Source organism: Peromyscus californicus, unplaced genomic scaffold (genome assembly GCF_007827085.1).
Source record: "Peromyscus californicus insignis strain IS unplaced genomic scaffold, ASM782708v3 Scaffold_4__1_contigs__length_199733344, whole genome shotgun sequence".
Classification (NCBI taxonomy): domain Eukaryota; kingdom Metazoa; phylum Chordata; class Mammalia; order Rodentia; family Cricetidae; genus Peromyscus; species Peromyscus californicus.
This window is the reverse complement of record NW_026294562.1, coordinates 119,248,395-119,272,904: the sequence shown is the minus strand read 5'-3', so window position 1 is coordinate 119,272,904 and position 24,510 is coordinate 119,248,395. Positions and strand designations below refer to the sequence as shown.

Genomic DNA, 24,510 nt, shown 5'->3' with positions numbered 1-24,510 from the left:
ACCCATCTCTCTCATTTTTATGGAGTATTTCCTCCGTCAAGAGATTCCCAGGCATCTAAAACTATCTTTATTTTATTTTTGAACTGGAATGGTAGATTTTCCCCAGGTATATGATGGCATAGATGTAATTTCCTCCCGAGAAATTAGAAGGTATCACCACACCATTTCATGATGTCAAATGGCAGATTGAGAAATCTGAAGACCGAATTCCATTCTTCCCTCCTCTGTAAACACATAGAAATGCCCCTGTGTCTTGGTGAGACTTTCTCTAGAAAATATATTCCCTTCAAGTCCCATCTTTCATTGCTAATTCTTTGTTTTCATTTATTTATTGACTTATTATGGCCATAAATCCTATTAACATAGATTTTTCTCTTTTTGCCCGTTTGCTCTGCTTCTTTGCTTCTTGGGAAATTTGCGCTCTCTCTCTCTCTCTCTCTCTCTCTCTCTCTCTCTCTCTCTCTCTCTCTCTCTCTCTCCTTTTATTCCTTGAATTTTAAAAGAAAGGTGTTCTGTCCCAGATTCTGTTTTGTCTCTGGGGTAAGGATAGATGTCTGCAGGGTGCTCCCTTCTTCTTCCAGGGTCTCAGTTCTTTCTCTGTATCGTTCCAATTTTAGTGTATGTGCTGCTGAAGTGAGCACTCTCAATTCTTTCTCAAGTGTTGTTTTCTGGTGTGTTTGTTTTATTATCACATTTCATGTTAGAGAACTCTCTAAGGGTTGTGGAGATCTAGGATGTCTTATTTTGGACTGCTCTGTCTTTTCAAAGAAGGCTCATCTGATTCCATTATCTAGGAAACAAGTGAGGCAGAAAGTTAGACTTATCAGGACTCTGTTTTCAGTAGAGTGTGGGTCTTTGTGTTTAGTTATCTCTCAGTCCAGACACTTTAGTTTAAACTCTGGAGATAAAAACATGGTCTTTATTGTGGTTTTAATTAAAGATTTACTTTATTACTCATTTGTAGGATGTGTGTGTGTGTGTGTGTGTGTGTGTGTGTGTGTGTGTGTTTGTATGTGTGTGTACATACAGATGCCCTCAGAGGACAGAAGACAGGGTCAGATCCCCTGGAGCTGGAGCTATGAATGGTAGTGAGCTGGGTGCTAGAATCTGAACTCTGACCCTCTGAAAGAACAGCAGGTGCTCTTACCTCTCCAGCCCCCACCATCTTTTCTTATTAATTGTTTAAGAATTTCATGCATGAATATAGTGTGTTTTAATCACTTCCCCCTCCAAACCCTCCCAATGACTACTTTTCCCTCCCAATCTAATATGATCCTACTGGAAAGTTCCAGAGGTAGCCAAGAGCAATGACCACGGTCTATATTGTTTTGGAGTTTAGGGGACCCCAGTGACCAACAACACAAAGGGAGGGGACCTGTATTTGGCGTTAGGCTTTTTGTTTGATAGCCTGTGACACCTGGGAGAGACGTTGACTCCATAAGGGTAACTCCATTAAAACATGTATATTTATGAATGTAAACACATATAAACATTTATATTTTAGGAAGATTCTGCAATAGTAGATTCCCAGATGGCTTTCCCAGAGGACTTTAGCGTTGGTCATCACCCCTCAAAGAACAGAGCTTTTTGCTGCGCTGAGGGGTGGAAGCTAGAGGCAAACTACTTCGGGCTATGATGTCCCTGCTGTTTGTTTTAATGTTTATTTTTGCAGATATTAGTTATATGTATAATGATGAGCTTAATTATGACATTTTGTACAGGCATATGCATGTCATCAGCATTCTTACAAGAGTATGGTACCTCACCATTGGCTACAACACTGAAGAAGATGGCTTTCCCTCTCCAGAACCCATTGACTGGCTTTAGATCCTTAGGGTGGATGGGGCCATGTGAGCCCCACCCCAAGCATGTTGATGGCTCAATCATTTTCTTTTCTTTTTCTTTTTCTTTTTTTTTTTTTTTTTTTGGTTTTTCGAGACAGGGTTTCTCCAAGTAGTTTTGGTGCCTGTCCTGGATCTCCCTCTGTAGACCATGCTGGCCTTGAACTCACAGAGATCCGCCTGCCTCTGCCTCCTGAGTGCTGGGATTAAAGGCATACACCACCACCGCCTGACGATGGCCTCAATCTTGTGCAGGTCTTGTTCAAACAATCACAGTGGTTGTGAGTTGTGGTGTAATGTCTATGCTGCTCCTGGAAGATAGCATTCCACAGCACTCTGCCCCCCTTTCTATGGCTCTTGTATTCTTCCTGCTCCGTCTTCTATAATGTTCCCTGCACACTGGAGGGGCTGACGCAGATGTCCCCTTTATGGCTGAGCTTTCAAATGTCATTCATTCTTATCATATGACCAGTTGTGCATCTCTGCATTCACTGCTGCCCACTGAAAACAGAAGCCTCTCTGACCACAGACAGCCTTTTATGAGTTCTGCTGAGAAAACAGAGTCATTTCTGGTGATTCCCTGGCAGTTGAATCAGAACTTGACTCTCACTGGTCTACAAAGTCAAAGATATTCTTAGTATAAAATAGACAATTGAGATAGCCCCTATTCAGAATTTGAATTTGTAATATAAATATTTTTTCCTATCCAGGAAAAGTCTACAGGACATTGGGAGAGGAATTTACAACATTTTTGTAGAAAGTTTTCAAAAAAATATGTATATATAAGAAAAGAGAATATATTAAAATTTTCTTTGTGACTCAAGTATAACACTAATACCAAAACCAGAGAAAGACTATACAAAAAGAAAACTATCGACCAGTATAGGCCATAAATATGAATGTAAAAGTTATAAATTAAATATGATCAATCACTGTTTGCAAATCTATAAATGAATTGTGCATCAAGATGCATTTAGTCCAGGGTTGTAAGGCTGGCTCGATATTCAAAAGTCAGCCAATGTCATTTTAATAGGCTAAAGAAAACATACCCAGGGTCCTATCAGCCGATGCAGAGAAAGCATTTGACAAAAGTCAACACCCATGTATTACGGAGAACTCTTAGGAGAAAAAGGGATCTTCCTCAGTTTGATAAAGAACGTCAGCCACCTGCAGCTTGTGGAGACTTAGCAGCGAAGCCCTGTACTTTCCACCTAGCATCAGGAGTGAGGGAGGCTGTTCTTCCCTCCATCTCCCAGCAGAAGGCTGCACTTCTTGTAGCCAATAAAGCCAGGAAAGGGAGAAGGACTTTTGCTTGCAGAAGACATTGCTGTCTGCATAGAGAATCTCAAGGAATTTGTAAAATCACTCATGCAATTAAGAAGCGACTTTAGCAGGGCCTGAGATGCAGAAGAAACATATAAAAACCCACAGTATTTCTCTTACTAGTAGTAAAGGGATAGTCACCAAAATTTAAAACACAATCTCATGTATAGTCACCCCAAGCCTAAGTATAAATCTATCTGAACATATAGAGGACTTCGAAGTACTAATGACAGGCATGAAAGATAGGGGTGAAGGGATGGCTCAGTGGTCACGAGCACCTGCTGCTTTTGCAGAGCCCCCAAGCTCGGCTCCCGGCACCCATATCAAATGGCACACAATTGCCTGTAACTCGGACTCCAGGCCATCTAGTGACCTCTCTGGCTCCTGTAGACATTCTCCCTCCCACATACATGAGTAAATAAAATAAAACACGTCATTGAAAAAAATGAAAGATATAAATACATGGAGAGATAGTTTGTTCACAAGTTGTCAAACTCAATATGGCAAATATATCACTTTTTTCCTAAGTTGATATATAGGTTTAACTGTGTTGCTCTTAAAATATGAACAATATTTTTTTTTGTAGATGCAAATGAGATTAGTCTGAAATGTAGATGGAAAAGCACAGGACCTGGAGTAGGTGAAATAAGTGGGGAATAAGAAGAACAAAGTAAGGCGTATCAGCTTATGTCATATCAAGACATACTTTGGCAGAGGGACAAATGAAATGATTGACGGGGGCGATTTGCCAGCCACCTGACAACAGGCTGTGAGCTTTAAATACTGGCTATTAGGACAGAAAATCTAGTCAGAAAATGAGTGAGGGATGAACAAGTAGGGTACAGAAACAGTGAATAAACACCTGGGAAGCTGCTCAGTCTGCCTGACTATTGTAAACTAAGCTATAACGAGATACCATCACATACTGATTAGGACATCCGCAGAAGATGTTGACATACAGAAATCTGCCAAGGATGCAGGGGAACTAGATTGCTTCGAAACTGGTGGTGGGAGGCTATACTGGTCTAGCCACTCTAAAAACCAAATACTTTCCTTTTTCTTTTTGGTTTTTTCAAGACAGGATTTCTCTGCATAGCTCTGGCTGCCCTAGAACTCGCTCTGTATACCAGACTAGCCTTGAACTCAGAGGGATTCCCCTGCCTCTGCCTCTCAAGTGCTGGGATTAAAGGTAATGAAGGATTAAAATGAATCACTGATACACAGAACAACCTGGGTGAATCTCTGGCAATTCAGATGACCTTTCAAAAAACAAGTCCAAAGTACTGCTTCATCCTGCTCATGAGGTATTTTTGAAATGATGAAACTTTTAGAAATGAAGAACAGATTAGTCATTGCCAAGTGGTAGAATAAGAGGGGAGAGGGGACACAGCCACCAAAGGAAGCTGGCGGGATCCCTGTGATGATAGAAGTGGTTCTGTACTTCAGTTGTCCAAATGGTAACACCCTGGGTGTGTCCCTGTGCCAGACTTTCTTAAGATGGCACCCTTAAGAGAAATTGAGTGAACAGAAGACAAAAACTCTTAAATATTTTTTACAAAAGTGTGTAATTCACAGCCATTTCACTCGAAGTTTCATTTGACTCCTCCTCCTCAGAAACTCTGGTAAACTAGACAGGCGTGCTTTTAAAATCAAAACCATAGGAAATTAATGGGGACCCCCCCCCCAGGGAAAACTGAAGGCCAGAACAGTGAGCATGTGGCCGATCCTCTGCCTGTCCTGGTGGTGGAGGTGTGAACCCAGCTTACAGAGGGTTAATTCCACTGTAAATCCAGGAGCCCATGCCTTGAGAGCATGTGAGACACAGCTTAGGACCTGCGACCCTAGCTTCGAGGAAGGACCTTTGTGGTTCATACACTTACCAGACAGGTTTTGTATGCCAGCCTAAGGAATTTAAATATGCTGGTCTTAATTATGAATGGAAAAAGTATTTCCACTGTAGAACATGGGAACTACTGTGTTTCCAAGAGTTTCAGGTGTACATATATTGGCCTACTTACGTTGTGTACAGTAAGGAGGCTGAATGCATATAGCCCACAGACTGTGGGGGCTTGCAATGGAAAGCTCGCATAAAGGTGGCCTTGTTATTCACCGGGGCTAAGCTATGGAATCTACTTGTTAAAAGAAGAGTGGAGAATATGAGATGCATATATATACATATATATATGTATATATGAATGATGGAATTTTATTCAGCCATAAAGAACAAAATTAGGTCATTTTCAGGAATGTGAATGCAACTGGAGTTTATCATATTAATCGAGTTAAGTCAGACTCGAAAGACAAATATCATGTGTTTTCTCTCATGTGTGTATGCTAGATTTTACAGATACATAAATGATGCATGCATACATGACATGAAAAAAATCTGTCTAGGGAAATGAAGGAGACAAATGGGAGGGTGATGGGTGAGAAAGGGAGAGTAGGAAGTACAGGGGGTGGACATGTTCAAAGTACATTATGTAGTTGTATAAAAATGTCCTTTTGGAACCCAGTACCATGTACAATGAGTACATGCCAGTTGTAAAAAGTGACCCTGATGTGCCTGGCTCTGGTGAGGTATCTGGAGAGAGATTCTTACCAATAGAGCACTTGTAGCTTAAATTTGCAGTCCTAAAGTGCAGAACCCAGGAGGAAGCATTGACAACATCAAGATGTCAACAGCAATTCCAAGTTGGAAAGGAGGAAAGCCACACAGTGATTTATTTGATAAAAGACTGAACCCCCCCAAATCCTAGCAACTTGGAAGTAGAGATTCACACCTAACGAACCAAGACATGTCTTATCATGAGTTGAATCCACATGGTCTTTAGCAACAGGTGTGAAGGGAAGACTTCCTGCTGTCACTGTTTATAACCAGTGTTGTGCTTGGGGTCCTAGTCAGTGTTGCCAAAGTGATGAGACAAGAAAACTCACAATTTTAGGACTAGAAATAAAGAAGTAACTCTCATGACTCACATCTCAATAGATGGTAAACCCAAGAGCATCTGTACACAAATGATGGGACTAGTTGGAGAATTCACTGGGGAATTCCAGGAAACACTAATGCATAAATAACTGGGCTCTTACTCTGTAAAAGAAGCTAGAAACCAACATTCCAAAAGACAATATTTGAACTATTAAGAAATTACAAAATATTTTGCAATGACTTCTATGAAGGATGTGTAAGTCCTTTATAAAACATGATCATTAATAGTCATAAATAGGAGATCTCAGCATCATAAAAATGCTAGTATGTCCTTAATTTGCAAACAGGAAATGAACAGGCACTAAACTGCATTTTAAAATTTGTGTGTGTGTGTGTGTGTGTGTGTGTGTGTGTGTGTGTGTGTGTGTCAGTCAGGGTAACTGTATGCCACATGTATGTGGTGCCCAGGGAGGCCAGAAGATGGAAATAACATCCCCTGGACCTGAAGTTACAGTTGTGTGCTACCTGATGTGGAGGCCGGGAATCAAACTCAGGTCCTCTGGGAAAACGGTATTGTAGTTCACGTCTCTGTTCCTGTGATAAAACCCTAGCGTTTATTTCATCTTACATTTCTACGTCATGGTATATCACCGAGGAAAATCAGGGCAGGGCTTCAAACATGAGTAGAGGAAGAAAGCACATGTGAACTCTGCTCACTGGCTTGTTTCCAGGCTCACATTCAGCTTCCGGTCTTACACCTCCCAGGACCGCCTGGCCATGGGTGGCCCTGTGCACAGTGGGCTGGGTCTTCCCGCATCAATGAAGGAAATGCCACATAGGCATGCCCACAGGTCAGTCTGATGGACTCAGTTCCTCGGTTGAGATTATTTCCTCCCAGGTGTCTCTAGTTTGTGTCAAGGTGACACAAACCAAACAGCGAGCCCTCTTAACCTCTGAGCCCTCTCTCCTGCCACCAGACCCTGAACTTCACTTTTTAGTAGGAGTGGAATGGGAACACAGATCATAGTGGCAAAATGGCTCAAGATATGCACACTTGAGGACTTGATATGTGCAGACTGTGCTGTGGTGAACAGAAGAGAAAGGACGGACATCCAATCACAGGACTCAGCTAAGTTCTTAATACCCAGTGGAAGTACATTAGAGCTGTTGGTCCATAGAAAGAGTAAATTCTCAGGGGATTAATGTCTACCTATAAAATACAAACCTTGACAAAATATAGATGAATACTGTCATGATCTCTGGGCATGTATAAATGGTGTGCCACCTTAGAGAGCATTCTGCAGTGCCTGTCACAAGATGTGTGTCCCATAGTGCATGCAGATGTGTGTCCCACAGTGCATGCTGATGTGTGTCCCACACTGCATGCTCATGTGTGTCCCACAGTGCATGCAGATGTGTGTCCCACAGTGCATGTAGATGTGTGTCCCACAGTCCATGCTGATGTGTGTCCCACAGTCCATGCAGATGTATGTCCCACAGTGCATGCAGATGTGTGTCCCACAGTCCATGCTGATGTGTGTCCCACAGTCTATGCAGATGTGTGTCCCACAGTCCATGCTGATGTGTGTTCCACAGATGCAGATGTGTGTCCCACAGTCCATGCAGATGTGTGTCCCACAGTGCATGCTGATGTGTGTCCCACAGTGCATGCTCATGTGTGTCCCACAGTCCATGCAGATGTGTGTCCCACAGTCCATGCTTATGTGTGTCCCACAGACACTGCAGGTTACCTTGTGGTGACAGGACATTTCTCACTGCAGAATGACAAATGCCCTTTAAAATCCAAAATCACCTGAGATCATCAATGTTAAGGAAAATCAACTGATTCATATAAAAAAAATCAATAAATCAAATGTAGTAAAACATTTTAAAATTGGAAGGACAGTATTCAATGGGAAAGTATTAGAGTGTATCACTCCATGTGAAGAATGAATTTCAAGTGGTTTAAAGTCCATCTATGAATGTACAGTTAGAAATAATGTAGATGAATACCATTATGATTTCTGGGCAGTGAAAAATTCCTTAGCAAAGTTGTAAGAGCCCAAGTTATAAAGAAAACATTGACATTTATTAGTAGTTACAAGTTAGATTACTCTAGTGTCATGACAATGAGTTGAATTACATTTGTGAACATGAAGACTCTCTAAAATAGTGCCCAGGGACTCTGAAATAGCTTAGTGGTTAAGTGCTTGCCAAGCAAGTTTGAGGACTGGAGTTCGGATCCCCATAGTGTCTGCAGATCCTGGGGGAGGTGGCATCGCACCTGTAATTCTGGCTTCTTCAGGCCGAGACAGAGGATCCCCAGAGCAAGTTTGAGGACTGGAGTTCGGATCCTCATAGTGTCTGCAGATCCTGGGGGAGGTGGCATTGCACCTGTGATTCCTGCTTCTTCAGGCCAAGACAGAGGATCCCCAGAGCAAGTTTGAGGACTGGAGTTCGGATCCTCATAGTGTCTGCAGATCCTGGGGGAGGTGGCATTGCACCTGTGATTCCTGCTTCTTCAGGCCAAGACAGAGGATCCCCAGAGCAAGTTTGAGGACTGGAGTTCGGATCCACATAATGTCTGCAGATCCTGGGGGAGGTGGCATTGCACCTGTAATTCTGGCTTCTTCAGGCCGAGACAGAGGATCCCCAGAGCGAGTTGGCTAGTGAGACTGGCCAGACCAGGGAGCTCTGCGTTGAGAGACCCTGCCTCTGTAAATAAGGTGGAAGGGCAAAGGTTGACCAGCTTCCATGTGCACCCATGTTTATGCACAGAGGCACACGTGTACATGCACACATGGATACTCACCCACATACAAACATTTTAAGACCATTTAGTGTACCTGAGTCTATACATTAATTTCATTCTATTTCTGGAATGTGTTGTGAAGCCTATGAACTTCCAAATTCATTGTCTCCCTGAATTAATCTGATTTAAACAAGTATATGAGCCTATAAAATACCCTAAACTTTGTGTGCATATATGTGTATAAAATATGTGTATATATGTACAGAATTATGTATTCCATATACGCAATGTCTATAAGGCCAGAGAAGATACAGCTTGCTTGCTGGTGTCTCCAGTAGGTAAGTGGATAGCAGTTACACTCTAACTAGGCTCCAGTAATGAGGCCAAACCTGAGACACATTTGTCTGCTCCGTGCCCCATAAAGGGACAGTCATGTTATTTTCTCACACAGAAACTGGATCGGATTCATATGAGAGAAGGGTAGTGGATGTTTAAAGAACTCAAGCAATCTTGCTCCCCATCATTTGGTCCCTCACAGGCCTTATTCATTCTTGACTCAGCCCTGTGTTAAGATCTCCCACTGCAACTCTGGAGTACTCTGAGATTTTTAAGGAGGAAGCCCACTTCCCTTGGAAGGCTTATCAGCTTTCCTTGAAGAGCCACGGAGACTGATTAAGACGTCATAAATCTGGAGCACTTGTGGTCAGTTTTTCTTGGAAGAGGAGGATGGAGGCGATTATGCACAACACTGAACAGCCAGCCATCCTCAAGCTTTTAGAGACCCTCCCTCCCAGTGGTTTCTCTGACTAGCATGCTCCTTCACATGAAGGCTTCATGGAGACAGGAGTGTAGCCACCTCACTCCTTTATTTCTCCACGGGTAGAGTTATTTCAGAACATGACTCCATTTAAATATTCCAGTCAGTCCTTTTGCACTACAAACCATGCACCAACCAGAACATCTTTTTTTTTTCTGCAGAACCCCGTGACTTGGTCCTCTGGCCAAATGCCAGCCACAGGAACCACAGGAACCTCAGCTTCACTACTATTTTAAAATTAATGTATTTTTATTCTTCAAAACAGATGCTTCTGAGCCTTTATGACACTCGTGTTTGAGTCAGTATATCACCAAGTGAATATTAAATTATAGTACTATAAACTCCAGGGAAATTTTATTAATGTTTTTAATGTAATCTCATGTGACGTCAACATGTTTTTTAGATATTCATAAATTTAGACTTTAAAAATCTTCAGTTTTAGGGTGCTATGGATGTTGTAATGTGTAGAGAATCCATAATTGTGAAACAGTGCTCTTGAATTTTCATATACTCCTGATAACCATCAGCTCTTTCATATGCTAATTATAGTGGTATTAAAAACACACAAGTAATATTTTTTGCAGCTCAATTGCTTTGGGCCAAAGGAATTATTTCCAGAATAAGCTGGCAGGTTCCTGCTTGGGGAATTAGGACTCTCATGTCCTTAACTTTAAAATAACTTGCATTTCATTTTATGCTTGCTTCATAAAGTAGTCATTCATTTTCCGACTAGATTGCAACCAAGGCAGACCACATCAATAGAGGCCAGTCTGTGGGTTGAGTGTGTGTTAGGCTGGAGGACATGAAGTAGAATGCTAAAAATGGCGGCCTGGTGGCTGATTTATAAAGCAAACTGAGCACTAATGCCCCGGTATCTTTATATCTACATCCTGGTCCACAGTGAGTTCACCACAGAATTTGTGGATGAAGGAGAAAGTTCAACATAGTGATTTATGTTTGGAGAATTCTTGGAATGAAATTCTTGTTTTCTGTTGTCACTTTGAAACACTTGAAGTGGGATTTGTGGGAGGGGTGCACTTGGTTTTTAGGTTTAGAGTTTTGGGCTCTGTTCACACACGTGACTCCTGGACATAATGGGTGACAGCTGGGTGTGGACCTTGGCTATGTAGCCTACAGAGCTGGCTGGAGACACAATCATGAGACAACTTGATGCTTTTCTCTTTCTCCTCTTTTAGTTTAAATTTCTATTTGAAAAACTTTTTTATTTCAATCGGTAAAATTAAATAATTATTAAAATTCATGTGAGAAATATTTCTGAATTTTTAAATCAGCTTTTTAAAAGTTTCTGTTCCTTGTGTGTTCCAAGAGTTTTTATTTCTTGGTATTTCTATTAATTCAGATTTTCTACTGAGCCATTTCCCTTTCATTGTTCTTTCTCCTTGAAATTAGGAAAATTGATGGAGTAAAATAAAAATAAACTATAGGAAAAACGTTTTTGAAAACAAATAGTAAACGGGAAGTATCAGAGGATGTCAGTCCACATAAAGAATAAATTCTAAGCGGATTAAAGCTTTTTAGGGTTGTCAGTTGACATGACGTGGAAAGCATTTGGATGTCACTTCCCTGACCTAGCAGCCACCTCCCTAAAATTACCGGAGTAATTGAAATCACCCTTTCACCCTGTTATTTGTTTTCCTGTCCTCCACATGAAAAGGACAGTGGTGGAAGCCTGGCAAAGGAATGGCCTTCTCCACCAGGCGGCTGTGGCTCCCCAGAATAGTGCAGTCTTCCAGCCCAGCATGGCTTTTCTGCCAGCCTCCCAGCTCGGTGCTTCTTGAATCCTTAAAATGTGGTATCCTCTCATGAAGACTGTAGCAAACCTCAATAGTAGACTCATGACAAGTGAACTGATGAGGAGGTGTAGTCACAGAGTATGAGGATTTAGCCAACCCATGACCATAATGTGGGAAGTCGTTCTAAACCACAAGTTCAGAAGGAGCAACTAATGGGTTCATGGTCTGTCTTCAGATTCAAGCATTTAGAAGCATTAGGGGCCATGCTTTGGGAGGCAGCCATGACCCTGTTCTTTTTACTCCAAAAACTTGGTTTTCCCAAAGCCTTCTAAATCCAGCTAAGGATGGCACCTCCCAGGGAGGAGTACATGCTGTAAGGGAACAGAAAGTTTAAGGTTAGCTGGACATGGTGATGTATGCCTGTAATCCCAGCACTTGGGAGGCAGAGATAGGAATATCATCACAGGTTAAAGGCCAACCAGGGATACATAGCCTTGCCTACAAACAGACAAACAAACAAACAAACAAACAAACAAATACTGTGAAGGTGGTGCGAAGTGTAAATGGAGAGGCGGCAAAGAAAGAAAACCGAGGATCAGTAATAAAAGCATCCCCGTGAACTGGGCAAGACAACAAAGCCTTCATTCTAATACTTGGTGAGTTAGAGGATGGACTGGGCCACATAGCCAGTTCCAGGCCAGCCTGGGGCTAAATGGCAAGACCTTGTCTCAAAAGACACAACAAGCAAACCAACCAAGCACACACACACACACACACACACACACACACACACACACACACACACACACAAACACAAACACGCACACCCCATAATTTCAGAGATTATGTAGACCCTAGGGTAAGATAAAAGCTAGTTGATCATTATGTCATTCACTAAAGAATTCACCTTCTATTTTATGGACACCTCCTTGAGATGTTTTTGGTTCCCTGATCCTTGGAAATTTGTTTCTTCAGAGTTTAAACTTAGACTCTTCACAGTAGTTCACACTACCAAAATTTTATAGGAAACTAGTACCTTGTCTTTGCATCATTTTAATGCGTGCCACCTCTATAAAAGCCATTGTTTCCTTCCTCCTTTAGAAACTGCGAAGGACAGAACATCAGATACAAGACATGCAGCAATCATGTAAGTCTGAGAATATGTAATCCAATTAAAGCCTGTCTTAGAGTGTTTATCATGTACTGTGATACCAATAGTGTCTTGAGAACCCTTCTGATAATTTTAAATTCTTGCTTGGCTGATGACAGTCTTTGTATATAAGTATCTTCCATTCACAGTGCTCTTTTAGGGCCATTTCACATTTATGATGGAACTTGGTAAGTATGTAATTATGACTCCATTCATACAAGTGATATATGCAATAGCTTCAAGGACCTTCAGGGCTCCAAGTGTTTTGTGTCAGTATCTACCCAGCCTCTTCCACAATGTCTGGACACACAGACACATGGAGAGGGATGAGGCTGAGATCTAGACACACAGACACATGGAGAGGGATGAGACTGAGGGATGGACACACAGACACATGGAGAGGGACTCAAGCTGATGTCTGGACACACAGACACATGAGGAGTGACTCAGGCTGAGGGATGGACACACAGACACATGGAGAGGGACTCAGGCTAAGGGATGGACACACAAACACATGGAGAGGGACTCAGGCTGAGGGATGGACACACGGACACATGAGGAGCGACTCAGGCTGAGGGGACAAAATTATTTTTGAGAGCTTCAAAAGAAGACTCCAGCTGGGAACTGGTTTAGTGGTGTTTCTAGCACTGCAGACTGCCTGTTGTACCCTCTGCAGCAGGGCTAGGTGACTCAGAAGGTCACACAGAAGGAAGGATTTATACAAGCCTGCTCTGTGTTCGTTACGTTAGTCAACACTGAAAAGAATCGGAATATTTTGCTTTACAATTATAAAAAGCAAAATTAGGAGCTGGCGTGGTAGTTCAGTTGGTAAAGAGTTTGCCTTGCGAACATGAGGACCTGAGTTCGAGCCCCAGAACGCACGTGAAAATTCCAGGCCTGGGGATGGGCTTGTAATCCCAGCACTGAAGAGGCAGAAGGAGGAGGAGCCTGGGCTCACTGACCAGTCATCTTAGCCTAATTGGTGAGCTCCAGGCTAATGAGGGACCCTGTCTCAAAGGAGGTCAGTGGCATTCTTGAGGATAACAGTCAAGGCTGTCCTCTGGCCTCCACTCACACACATGCATGCGCTCTTGTTCTTTGCTGTGCATATGTGCATGCTACACACATCAGGCATGAAAAATCAATAAAAGCAACCACTCTTTTTCATTCCAAACATTTTCCCTCTTTAGCAAAATATACTCAAACTGGAGCAACAGGGCTCAAGATGAAGTGCAGGGGCTCTGGGGAGCTCTTTGGAGAGAGACTCAGGTGCTCTCTTAGAAAGAAGTTTAGCAGTGTCTCCAGCTTTGTTGGGAGTGGACATGATGCTTGAGACAGTGGGGACAAAAAGAACAGTAGCTTGCAAGACCATGAGCCCAAGAGTCGCGACAGGACAAGCCCTGGGTGAGCGGCACAGACCTGAATATTCAGTTAACCAAGGTCAGACAGAAACAGAGAAGGAAGGACATGGAGGAGAAGCATCTGAAGCCAAGTCAGAGACATGAAGTCCTCTGTGCCCATCTGTATTCCGCTCCTTGTTCAGGTGGGTCCTCCATGTAAAGGAGGACATGTCCGAAGCTGTGCTTCATTAAGTCTGCCCACCATGGAAAAGCTTACCAGACATCACTGGCTAAGGAAACACCAGATGGTCTTTTGTTCAGAATCGCAGGGCAATAGGAAATACGTTCAGAACTCACAGATGAAGAATTCTGTCATGGGCAGGGGACCAACCATGCTTCAGATGGCAGGAGAGGCAGACTCCCAGAGTCGGACTTTCCTCTGGACTGCCGTATCACAAATAATGACACAGAGACTTATTATTAATTGTGAAAGCTTGGCTTTAGCTTAGGCTTTTTTCCTAACTAGTTCTTATAACTCAAATTAACCTGCTTCTGTTTATCTACATTCTGCTGTGTAACTTGGTTACCTCTACTCTGTACCATATGTCCAACCTCTTCACTGTCTACTAGTGTCTCTGCCTCTTCCCAGAGTCCTCTCTCTTCCCATAGTCCTCTCTCTTCCCAGAAGTCCCATCTACCCTCTTCCTGCCTAGCTATTGACCATTCATTTCTTTATTAAAACAATCAGAAGGTGCCTTGGCAAAGACACATCTTCCCACTGTAAACAAATATTCTGCAACAGACTCCATTAGGGTATGGGGTCACAGTGTCCTCTCCAAGAAATGAGGCTGCGATTTCAGAAGCTCTTGGATTCCCTGTCAAAAGAGATGGGGTGTTGGGCTGAAAAATTAGGGAGCAGAATATGTCTGTGCAGCATAGTGACTCCTAAGTGACTTCAGTCTTTAGACATAAGCTTTGATTAGCATTCAGCATAGATTCTTACAGCCTGGACTTCAGACCTTGGGAGATAATTATCAGGAGTCTACCAGAGCAAATGTGAGTTTTCAAAAGAAGCCATGCATGCCAGCCAGGAGTTCTAATACCTGAATTCATTGACTCCTTGTGTTTTCTTAGTCCAGGGTTTATGGGATTAGCGCAATGTTAAAAGAAGCGAAGGAGAATGTCTTCAAAACTGCAGAGCACATCACAACTTGGCAGAAACATTTTTTGCAACATGGGCAAACTTTTTATGAGCAGTTAACTCTGCACAGTGGGCTTTCTGATGGCTTCCAGGAAAGGTGACATTTGACATGGCCTTTGCAGGATCCTTCTTTCATGCTGTAGAACCCACAAGTGGCTAATTTCTACCAGTCTTTCATTGGGTGTTTCTCTTGGAGGTGTTCTTTTCTTCCTATTGCTGTTGCTTCTGCTCAGCCGTGTCCTGGGGCTGGATGGTCCAGTGGTTGAGAATACTTGCTGCCCTTTCAGAGGACTGGAGTTTGGTTCTCAGAATATATATTGAAAGGCTTACAGTTTTCTATAACTCTAGCTCCAGGGGCTGCAACAGCCCCCTCTGACCTCTGTGAACACACATGCATATACACACTCCTAAATAAATACTAATCTTTTAAGAAGGAGCTGTGTTCTCTCATATCTCTCTTCAACTATGAGACTAAACTAGGCTATTTTAATATACAAAAATCCTACAATATCTTGAGCTGTGCCTAGATAAGCCAGGATGGGCAGGCTTAGTGTTGATATTAATGTAAAGTAAATGAAAGCAAGTAACTACGTCCCCTCTATTTCTTAGAAAGTGGTATCCATGAAACAGTTCAGTCACCCTTAGAAAGCTTGAATGCCCAGAGTGCTTTTAAGTTCCTTTCTCTGAGATGTATTTCTTCTGGACAGTTATGTTCAAGGCGACACGTGTCTACTGAATGTACTTCATGAACTTTGTCCTAGGTCAGATGTTTCAGAGAACCCAAAGAAATATAATGCCACGCTGCCCCTCAGTAAAAATATGTGATATTTAGTTTTTTTTTTTAAGCAGAAACTGGTTTTGAGAGCGAGCCTGAACCCCGAAAGTGAGGAACACAGGCTACTTTCTCGTTCTACTGAAATGCATAGCGTGCCAACTTTCTTTCTTCCTCCATATCTCATCCATTCTCCTCTGTAATGGGAGCTGCCTGGGCTTTGCTTGGGCACACATGTCATAAAAGAAAGGGCCAGCCCAGCCCCAGATTCATGTGACTTCTCCCTTTTTGGTGTGTAATTTAAATTCCTGGGAAAGTTTGACCTGGTGTAGACCAGATGTGCCTCTAGTCAGTCAGTCCTGGCCAAGGATGACAAACTTGGCCACCCATTGGGCAAAGACCAAGCTTAGGCAGACATCCTAAACCTATGTTAACTAGCACTCACTCCTTTTTTTTGGAACTTTATTGGCTTATAGCATTCAGCCAGCCAGACTATTCAGCCCCTAAAGAGCATTTGCCACACCCATGAGCTCAATGCAAGGGGAGGCGTCTGTTCCCAGCTTTCATACACACTTTTCTTTGGTTTCAAAGAATTTGAAAGAGAACACTGACCATGGCTTGTGGCAAAGTAGATGATGTCATTTTGTCATCGATCTTTCTTATGGTCACATGGAAGACAGAGTCAGCTTTTCTAAAGAGAAAAGTTTTCATCTTCAGTCTACTTTGGTTTGATTTGTTTCATTTGTCATGACCTGAGATAAGATTTTATCTAGTTAAGACAAAAATGAATACAGTGTGGGGGTTTGGAATGTTCTACACCAATATTGTACAAGTGAGCCCTCAGGAAAGTTTGGTAAGCACACTCTACTCATTCCCTAACTATTTCCAAAGTATCTGAGGGTGTTTGCAAAGACAAAAAGCACATGTACAGTTATTATGTAATATTTTGGGAGTGGGGGAATACCAAGTGAACAACCATCCCTAAACTGGGACACATCAACAGCCCAAAGAATGACTCATTCAAGTTCAGATTTTTTTCAAGACAGGGTTTCTCTGTGTAACTTTGTAGCCTGTCCTGGATCTCGTTCTGTAGACCAGGCTGGCCTTGAACTCACAGAGATCTGCCTGCCTCTGCCTCCCAAGTGCTGGGGTTAAAGGCGTGTGCCACCACTGCCCGGCTCAAGTTCAGCTTTATGGGTTAAGTGAATTTATTAGGGGTTACTTATGGATCATTATGGATAGTTCCATTTTCCTAGAAGTCTCCATGCACACACCCCATTTTATGTGGCTGTAAATTTATAGCAGAATTGATGATACAGATCTGGCTTCAGAATGATACCTAGTGGGGCAGTGAATGTGACTGCAAACCCACAGACCAAGCTAGACTCTGGAAAATTTATGTTGATACATACTCCCATTAAAGATTGCAATGGTGTAGGCAAACACAATCCAAATCTAATAAGGATGGCTTATTTTTCTGCTGTCTGGAATGCAGAACAGCTAAATGGTGGATTACTGCAAGACAGAGTCACTCTACTTAGGATTAGGGAGACTGGTCAGTCTCATTGTAACAGTAAAATATAGGTTTGAGATGGAAAAAAAGATGAGACTGGAAATAAACTATATTTTAGAAGCATGTTGAAACATATTAATTATTTTTTTTGTGAGGAAATAGGGAACGATTTTTACCTCCCAGTATTCATCTGAATAATTCCAGCTATAACCAAGAGTTAAACTGATTATAGTTTCACATGGCTGAGGCAGAACAAGGCAGATCAACTGTAAGTTCAAAATGTAAGGCGAGCCAGTCTGGGCCACAGAGACCCTCCCTCAAAAATAAAATGAAAAAAAAAAAAAAACAGAACAACAATGATACATAAAGCCCCAAACCCAAAACCCCAAAGAGTTAAATGCCATTGCCAACCTATAAAGGAGCTAGACAAATACATTCAATACTTATTTGTCCTCGGGGCAGGGTAAGGAAAGAATCTGTAGCCCATTAAAAAGGAAGAAATCTTGCAGGGTAAGAAACGTTAACAGAGCAGGCTGCACAAACATTTAAGCCTTCTTGACTTCACGAGGCTCCCAGAGCAAAATTAAATAGTGAAAAGATTTCCAACACAAATGACCAAATTTGATGCCTTCACTATAAAAAGTAGTAGCTTTAGCTGCTAAAAATAATACAAAGACAGAACAGAGGACATAAAACAAGAAATTTTCAAAGATTTGGTAAAAAAGCAAGCCTACAAGACTACCCATGAAGCCTAAATAATAAGAAGAAAATGTAAGTTAAAGCAATGAAATTCCATTATGTATATCTTATTAGAAAATTATAATATCCAAATGGGGGAGAAGGATCCAGGCAGGCAACCTGTATAGGCCATGGCTAATGGTAATGCCTTTCTGGAGGACTATTTCACAACGTTAGAGGAGTCCATAAAAGATGCATACACTTAGACTCAGAAAATTTTATTTCCAGAAACAAACCCTTGGAAAAGAATCAAGATTTGTATAAATATTTAAGTGTAGGGATCTTTGTAACTTTGTAACTTATTCATTTTTAAGAAAAACTTTGCCCCAAAGTTTTTAGAATGAACATTAATTATCTTCCTAATGAGGAGAGTATAAAATAATAGGAGCAGAGTTCCAGTGAGTGTACATTTGTCTCAGCCAGCATCTAGCAGGAAGAATGCATAATTTAATAAAAAGGCCACCCCACATCATCAACACTTGTACTTTTTACTGTTAATATGAGGGTGCCCCAGGGTGTTGGCTTGTATTTGCTTTGGTCCCACACAGAATTTTGCACTAGCTTGCTGAAGACAGATGTTGGGTACCAGGGAAGACCAATGGGAGAGGAGAGAAGGAAAGGCAGATGTACTAAACAGCCGCGGAGGCACAGCCAGCAATTCTCCCAAGACACAGAAGTTTGGACAAGACTACATCCTTCCTGGAGATTGATAGACAGTTAACAGTTGCTAGGGTGGGGGTGGGGCTGTCTGGGGGAACACAAAATAAGACATGTAAGTAGAATGACAGCTAATTGGACAGGGGAAGGTGGTCAGTGGAAAAGGGGCAAGGGAGGATAATGTGGGCAAATATAATCAAAATACATCATATACATGTATGCAAATATCTTAATAAAGCTCATTATTATATATAATTAAAATACTTTAATAAAAACACAAAGCAATTTGGGGCTAAAATGGAGGCAAATGGTCCCACTGAAATGGTTCCTGAGGGGGAGGTCTAATATTGTTCCTAGAAAGACCTTGAATCACCTGGGAAATGTAAAAGACTTTGGTCCCCCTTGATTCAAAAAGGAGACTGCAATCCACTTGGAAGTTTATACACGAGATGGCTAAACCAGGGTCACCTACACATCATATGCCTTCATTAGCTGGGAAAAATACCTGGATGGAAGATTGATAAGATTAATAAAATGACCCCCTGAGTAGGTCAGCACTGCAGAGACCCCTGTGGAATTCCTCGATGTAGAAATGCATATTCAGGGTGTAATCTCAGGGTGTTGGGGGTGGGCAATGAGGAAATCAGGTGAGCCTTAGCGGAGGCGGGTGGGGTCTGGTTCAGCCTTCACTGACACTGTGGCTGGTTAATGTGCACATGCACATGGTTCCTTCTGTTTACCTGCAGGACTGCGCAGCAGATTCGGAAGACTTCAGAGCCCAGCAGTGCTCAGCCTACAATGACGTGCAGTACCAGGGTCATTATTATGAATGGATTCCACTATACAATGACCCCACTGCCCCATGTGCACTCAAGTGTCATGCTCGGGAACAGAGTTTGGTAGTGGAGCTGGCACCAAAAGTGTTGGATGGAACTCGTTGCAATGCTGACTCACTGGATATGTGCATAAGTGGCATCTGCCAGGTAAGCCACACCTGCCACGCGTCCTTGGTTTGGAGACGTGCCGTGTCCATTCTCGCTAATGAGGTTTTGACCATTTCAGTGTAAGTGTATTTTCCAGTAAAGAATGGGAGGGCTTTAGGGAAAATGATGGAACTCTCCCCCTGTTCTTCCAATTGCTGAGAAAGGTTTCCAAAACCCTGGACATCCAGCATTCCAATCATGTTTTCCTTATTGAATGTAGTTTGGCTTTTGCCTGTGCAGAATCAAAATATATGACTCCTTATAATCCTCTCGGATCAGGAACTCTCCAACTAGGACACGCAAACAGACACCCCTGAGTGTTTGAGATAGTGTAACCTGCTACTCCCTCCCAGAATTTCTGGCTCTGTAGGTGGGAGTGAGGCCCAGCTCTGCATTTCTCTTGAGTTCTCAGAGTTACTGGAGCTTTGCTGTGGACTCCAGGACCACACTCTGAGAACACTGCTTTGTGAGGGCAGTGCTGATCTCTGGGATCAAGGTCAGTCCAGCAGGTGGGTTGGGTGATTTTGGAGACAAAGGCATCAACTCCAGTGGATGGCAATAAATGGGAATTTAGACAGGTTCCAGAAACTGCAAGGACATCATAGAATTCCTTCCCCTTCCTTTGATCTCTGAAAGATTTTTTTTGGTGTGTGTGTGTGTGTGTGTATGTTTGCATGCGCACATGTGTGAGCACATGTGCGTGTATAGATGTACTAGTTCACATGAGAATTGGTAGCAGCTTAGAGGTTGACATCAGGCATCTTCCTCAATTTTTCTTCACATTTTTTTGAGACAGAGTCTCTCATTGAACCTAGAGTTTGGATGATCAGTGAGCCCTAGTGATCAGCCTATCTACACTTGTCCCCATCTCATTAGGTCTGGGATTATAGGCATCTACCATAGCATACTAGGGATCTGAACTCATGGATATACAGTAAACACTTTACCAAGTGAGCCATCTCCCCAGCCCCTGAAGAATGCTTTTTAAAAAAGGAAAATAATAGAGTTAATACAAGAAAGTATGAGGAAGGTGTAGTGGATAGCTGGTTGAGCCATGCCCTGAAGCACCATCCCTAGTGAGGCAGCTGTACCTGTTACACCTGCCTATGAACTGGAGGTACCTGCCCCTGGGGCGGGGCCGCTGAGAACCCTTAAGACCAGGGATGCACAAAAGCACTCTCTTCTCGGCTACCTCGTGGTTCTGGATGCTGAGGTCTTGGACCAAGTCGTTCAGCGTGGGACATAGCTCAGCTTTCCTGGACTCTACGATATATCTCCCATGGTTGTGAGTTTACCCCCAAATAAATTCCTTTGATCATTAAATAGACTCCGTGGATTAATCCCGATATCTGGCACCCAGGCTTGGAAGTAGAGAAGGGGGAGCAGTGGGAAGGGACAGGATATGGTAATAGGGGATTGAAGAGGATCAAAGTGTGTGTGTGTGTGTGTGTGTGTGTGTGTGTGTGTGTGTGTGTGTGTGTATGAAATGTCATAATGAAACCCATTGTTTTATACATTTAACAAATGCTAGTAAAAATCAACAAGTCTCTGGTATTCCATCTCTTCTAGAAGGCTCAGAGCAGTAACAGTTAACTGCAGCAATCAGCCTAGCTTCATGTGAGAGAAAACATATATATCTTTCTTTCCCTCATTACCTTTCATGTCTCTCTGTGCTCACATTGTGTCCCCCAATATATTGTGCACCCTAATAAACTTATCTGGGTTCAGAGAACAGAACAGCCACTAGACAGACATAGAGGCCCACACGCCTTTAATCCCAGCATTCCAGAGGCAGAGATCCATTTGGATCTCTGTGAGTTTAAGGCCACACTGGAAACAGCCAGGCATGGTGACTCACGCCTTTAATCCCAGGAAGTGATGGCAGGAAGCAGAAAGGTATATAAGGCATGAGGACCAGGAACTAGAGCCTTTTTAAGCTTTTGGCTTTTAGCAATAGTTCAGCTGAGATCCATTCAGATGAGGATTCAGAGGTGAGGTTGGCTGTGGCTTGTTCTGTTTCTCTAATCTTTCTACGTTCACCCCAATACCTGGCTCCAGGTTTGTTTTTATTAATAAGATCTTTTAACAATTCATGCTGCATCTCTCCTTCAGCTTTCCTTTCAGCCTTCTTTTTTCCAAGTACTCCCTTCTACTTTCAGGTCCCTTCCTTCCTTCCTTCCTCCCTCCCTCCCTCCCTCCCTCCCTCCCTCCCTCCCTCCCTCCCTCCCTCTCTCCCTCCTTCCCTCCCTTCCTCCCTCCTTCCTTCTTTCCTCTTTTTCCTCTTCCTCTTCTCTTCCTCCTTCCTTTTAAATACCATCCTGTGCTCGCTGCCTTCCTCAGTGGTGTGTGAGAGGCTGTTGTAAAATCCAAGAGTACTGCCAAGTTTTCCAGGACCTTCCTACACAATTTTCTGCTACCTGACTCCTCAATTCTCTTTTTAAGATAATTTTTAAGGAGGTGCCAGGAAAAAATGAGTGTAAGACAGATATTTTCCACCCCCTTCTTGTTCCCATACATGCTCGTCCTCCCCACTCCCCAAATTTCCCATCCAAACTAAACAGATGTTACAGCTGATGAGCCTTCATTGAGACAACCTACCATTGCCCACAGCAGAGTCACCATTTCCTCCCCTTGTTTTTATTTCCTCTTTAGGCAGAGTCTTCCTATATGCTCTATACTGTTTTCAAAATAACAATGTAGCCCAGGCTAGCACCAAGCCTGTGGTCTTCCTCTCTTAGCCTCTTGAGTCCTGAGAATCCAGGCCTATGATATACTCACCAGTGCCATCCCGAGTCATTCTACCAACATAAAATTCTCCATGCTTTGTCTTTTCATTTCTCTGTCCGCCTAACCTCTGGCAACCACTGGAAAATTTCAAAATATTTAGAGACAACATATTTTTAAATAACACATAGGCAAATATCTCACAACAAAGGAAAAACTATTTTGAATTCAGTGAACATGGAAATGCAACTTGATACAATGGGAGCGATACAATGAAAGCCACGCTCAAAAGGAAATTTCCAACCACAAAGAAGGCTCCAAGATAAAGCATCTATGCCTTAGGAAACTGGAAATGCAGCACAATTCAATCCGAGTCAAGCAGAAAAAAATAACTAATAAAAATGAGAGAAAAACTTAATAAAAAAGAATTGGAAATGAAGAGATAATGGTACCAAAGGTTAAATTTTTAGAAATATCAATGGCATTGATATTTTACAGCTATAAGACAGACTAAGAAAATAATGAGACAGAAACAAAATGGTGTCAGATGTCAGAGTGGAGACACTACTCAGATCAGACCCAGTGGATATTAAAAGGACAGTGAATGAGTAACAGCAACCCTGTGCTCAAAGATTGGATAGATGAAATATCCTACTCCTGGAAAGGCAAGATCTGTCACACTTCATAAAATTAAAAATAGACAATCAGAATATGCCTATAGAAGTAAATAACCCAAATCAGTGACCCCAAACTTTCCAAAATAGTAAACCCTCTGCCTCAGGGATTCACTTTCTGTTCAAATATTTCAAGTAGAAATTATACCAAGTATTCTTCTTCTTCTCCTCCTCCTCCTCCTCTGCTTCCTCCTCTTCCCCCTCCCCCTCTTTCTCCTCCTCTTCTTCTTTGTTCATAGTTTTCTTTTGAATTTCTTTTATTTTTTGAGATTATAATGTAATTACATCATTTCCTTCTTCCCCTTCCTCTCTTTAAACCTCCCCATATACCACTCCTTGCTCTTTTTCAAATTCACGGCCTCTTTTGTCATTAATTGCTGTCACACACACACACACACACACACACACACACACACACACACACACACACATATATATATATATACACATACATATACATTCCTAAATACATAAATATGACCTTTTCAGTCTGTATAATGTTATTCATGTGTATGTTTTCAGGGCTGACAGTCTGGTACTGGATAACCAGCTAGTGTCTCTTCCCTGGGGAGGACTATTTCTCCTTCTCTAGATAGAACTCCTTAGTTGCCTGTAGTTCTTTGAGGCTTCATAGGCTTTCTCCTGTCCATGTTATTGTTACTGTCCTTCCTCATATTTAGGCATGTTGCTGAGACGTCATGGGTGTAGCTTACAACATTGCTAAGAGACACAATCTCACAGCAAACACCCTGTTTTATACCAATTCTTTTTTATTTCTTTCAGAAACTAGAAATAGAGGGAGATGTTCTAAACTCATTCTCCCAGAACCCATATACAGATATCTCAACAAATACTAGTAAATCAAACCCAACAATGTGTAGAAACACAACCAAGTGACATTTATTCTGGCTATGCAAAGCTCATTCAACATTCAAAAAATCAATATAATCAACCGTAACCACATACTAAAGAAGAGCCATAATCATAGGAACAGATGTAGAAAAAGAATTTAACAAAATCTAACACTCATTTATGTTAAACCATAGAAATGGTTTAGTAATAACCTCCAGAAAACTTTGGGGAGCATTTCTATCACTTGATAATATGTGTGTGTGTGTGTGTGTGTGTGTGTGTGTGTGTGTGTGTAGTGTATGTTTTTGAGACAAAGTCTCATTGTGTAGCCCTGATTGGTCCTGAATTCACTGTGTAGACCAGGCTGGCCTTAAACTCACAAATATCCACCTGCTTCTGCTCCTGAATGCTGAGATTAAAGGTGTGCACCACCACAATTGTCTTAATGTCGTTCTTAACAGTAAGAAATCAGTTTCTTGCTAAGATCAGGAAC

At 42.2% G+C, this 24,510-nt stretch overlaps 1 protein-coding gene across 4 annotated transcripts in view; it reads left to right on the top strand.

Moving 5' to 3' along the window:
- Positions 1–24,510, top strand: part of Adamtsl3 (ADAMTS like 3) — a 296,131-nt gene that overhangs the window by 109,211 nt on the left and 162,410 nt on the right. For all 4 annotated transcript variants that reach the window (XR_008212849.1, XM_052712357.1, XM_052712358.1 and 1 more), the window contains exons 5-6: positions 12,515–12,560; positions 19,531–19,767. Coding sequence is in view for 3 of the 4 variants with exons in the window: in XM_052712357.1 (XP_052568317.1) it covers positions 12,515–12,560; positions 19,531–19,767 (283 nt within the window). In the remaining variant the exon portion in view is untranslated. The remainder of the gene's footprint in view (positions 1–12,514; positions 12,561–19,530; positions 19,768–24,510) is intronic.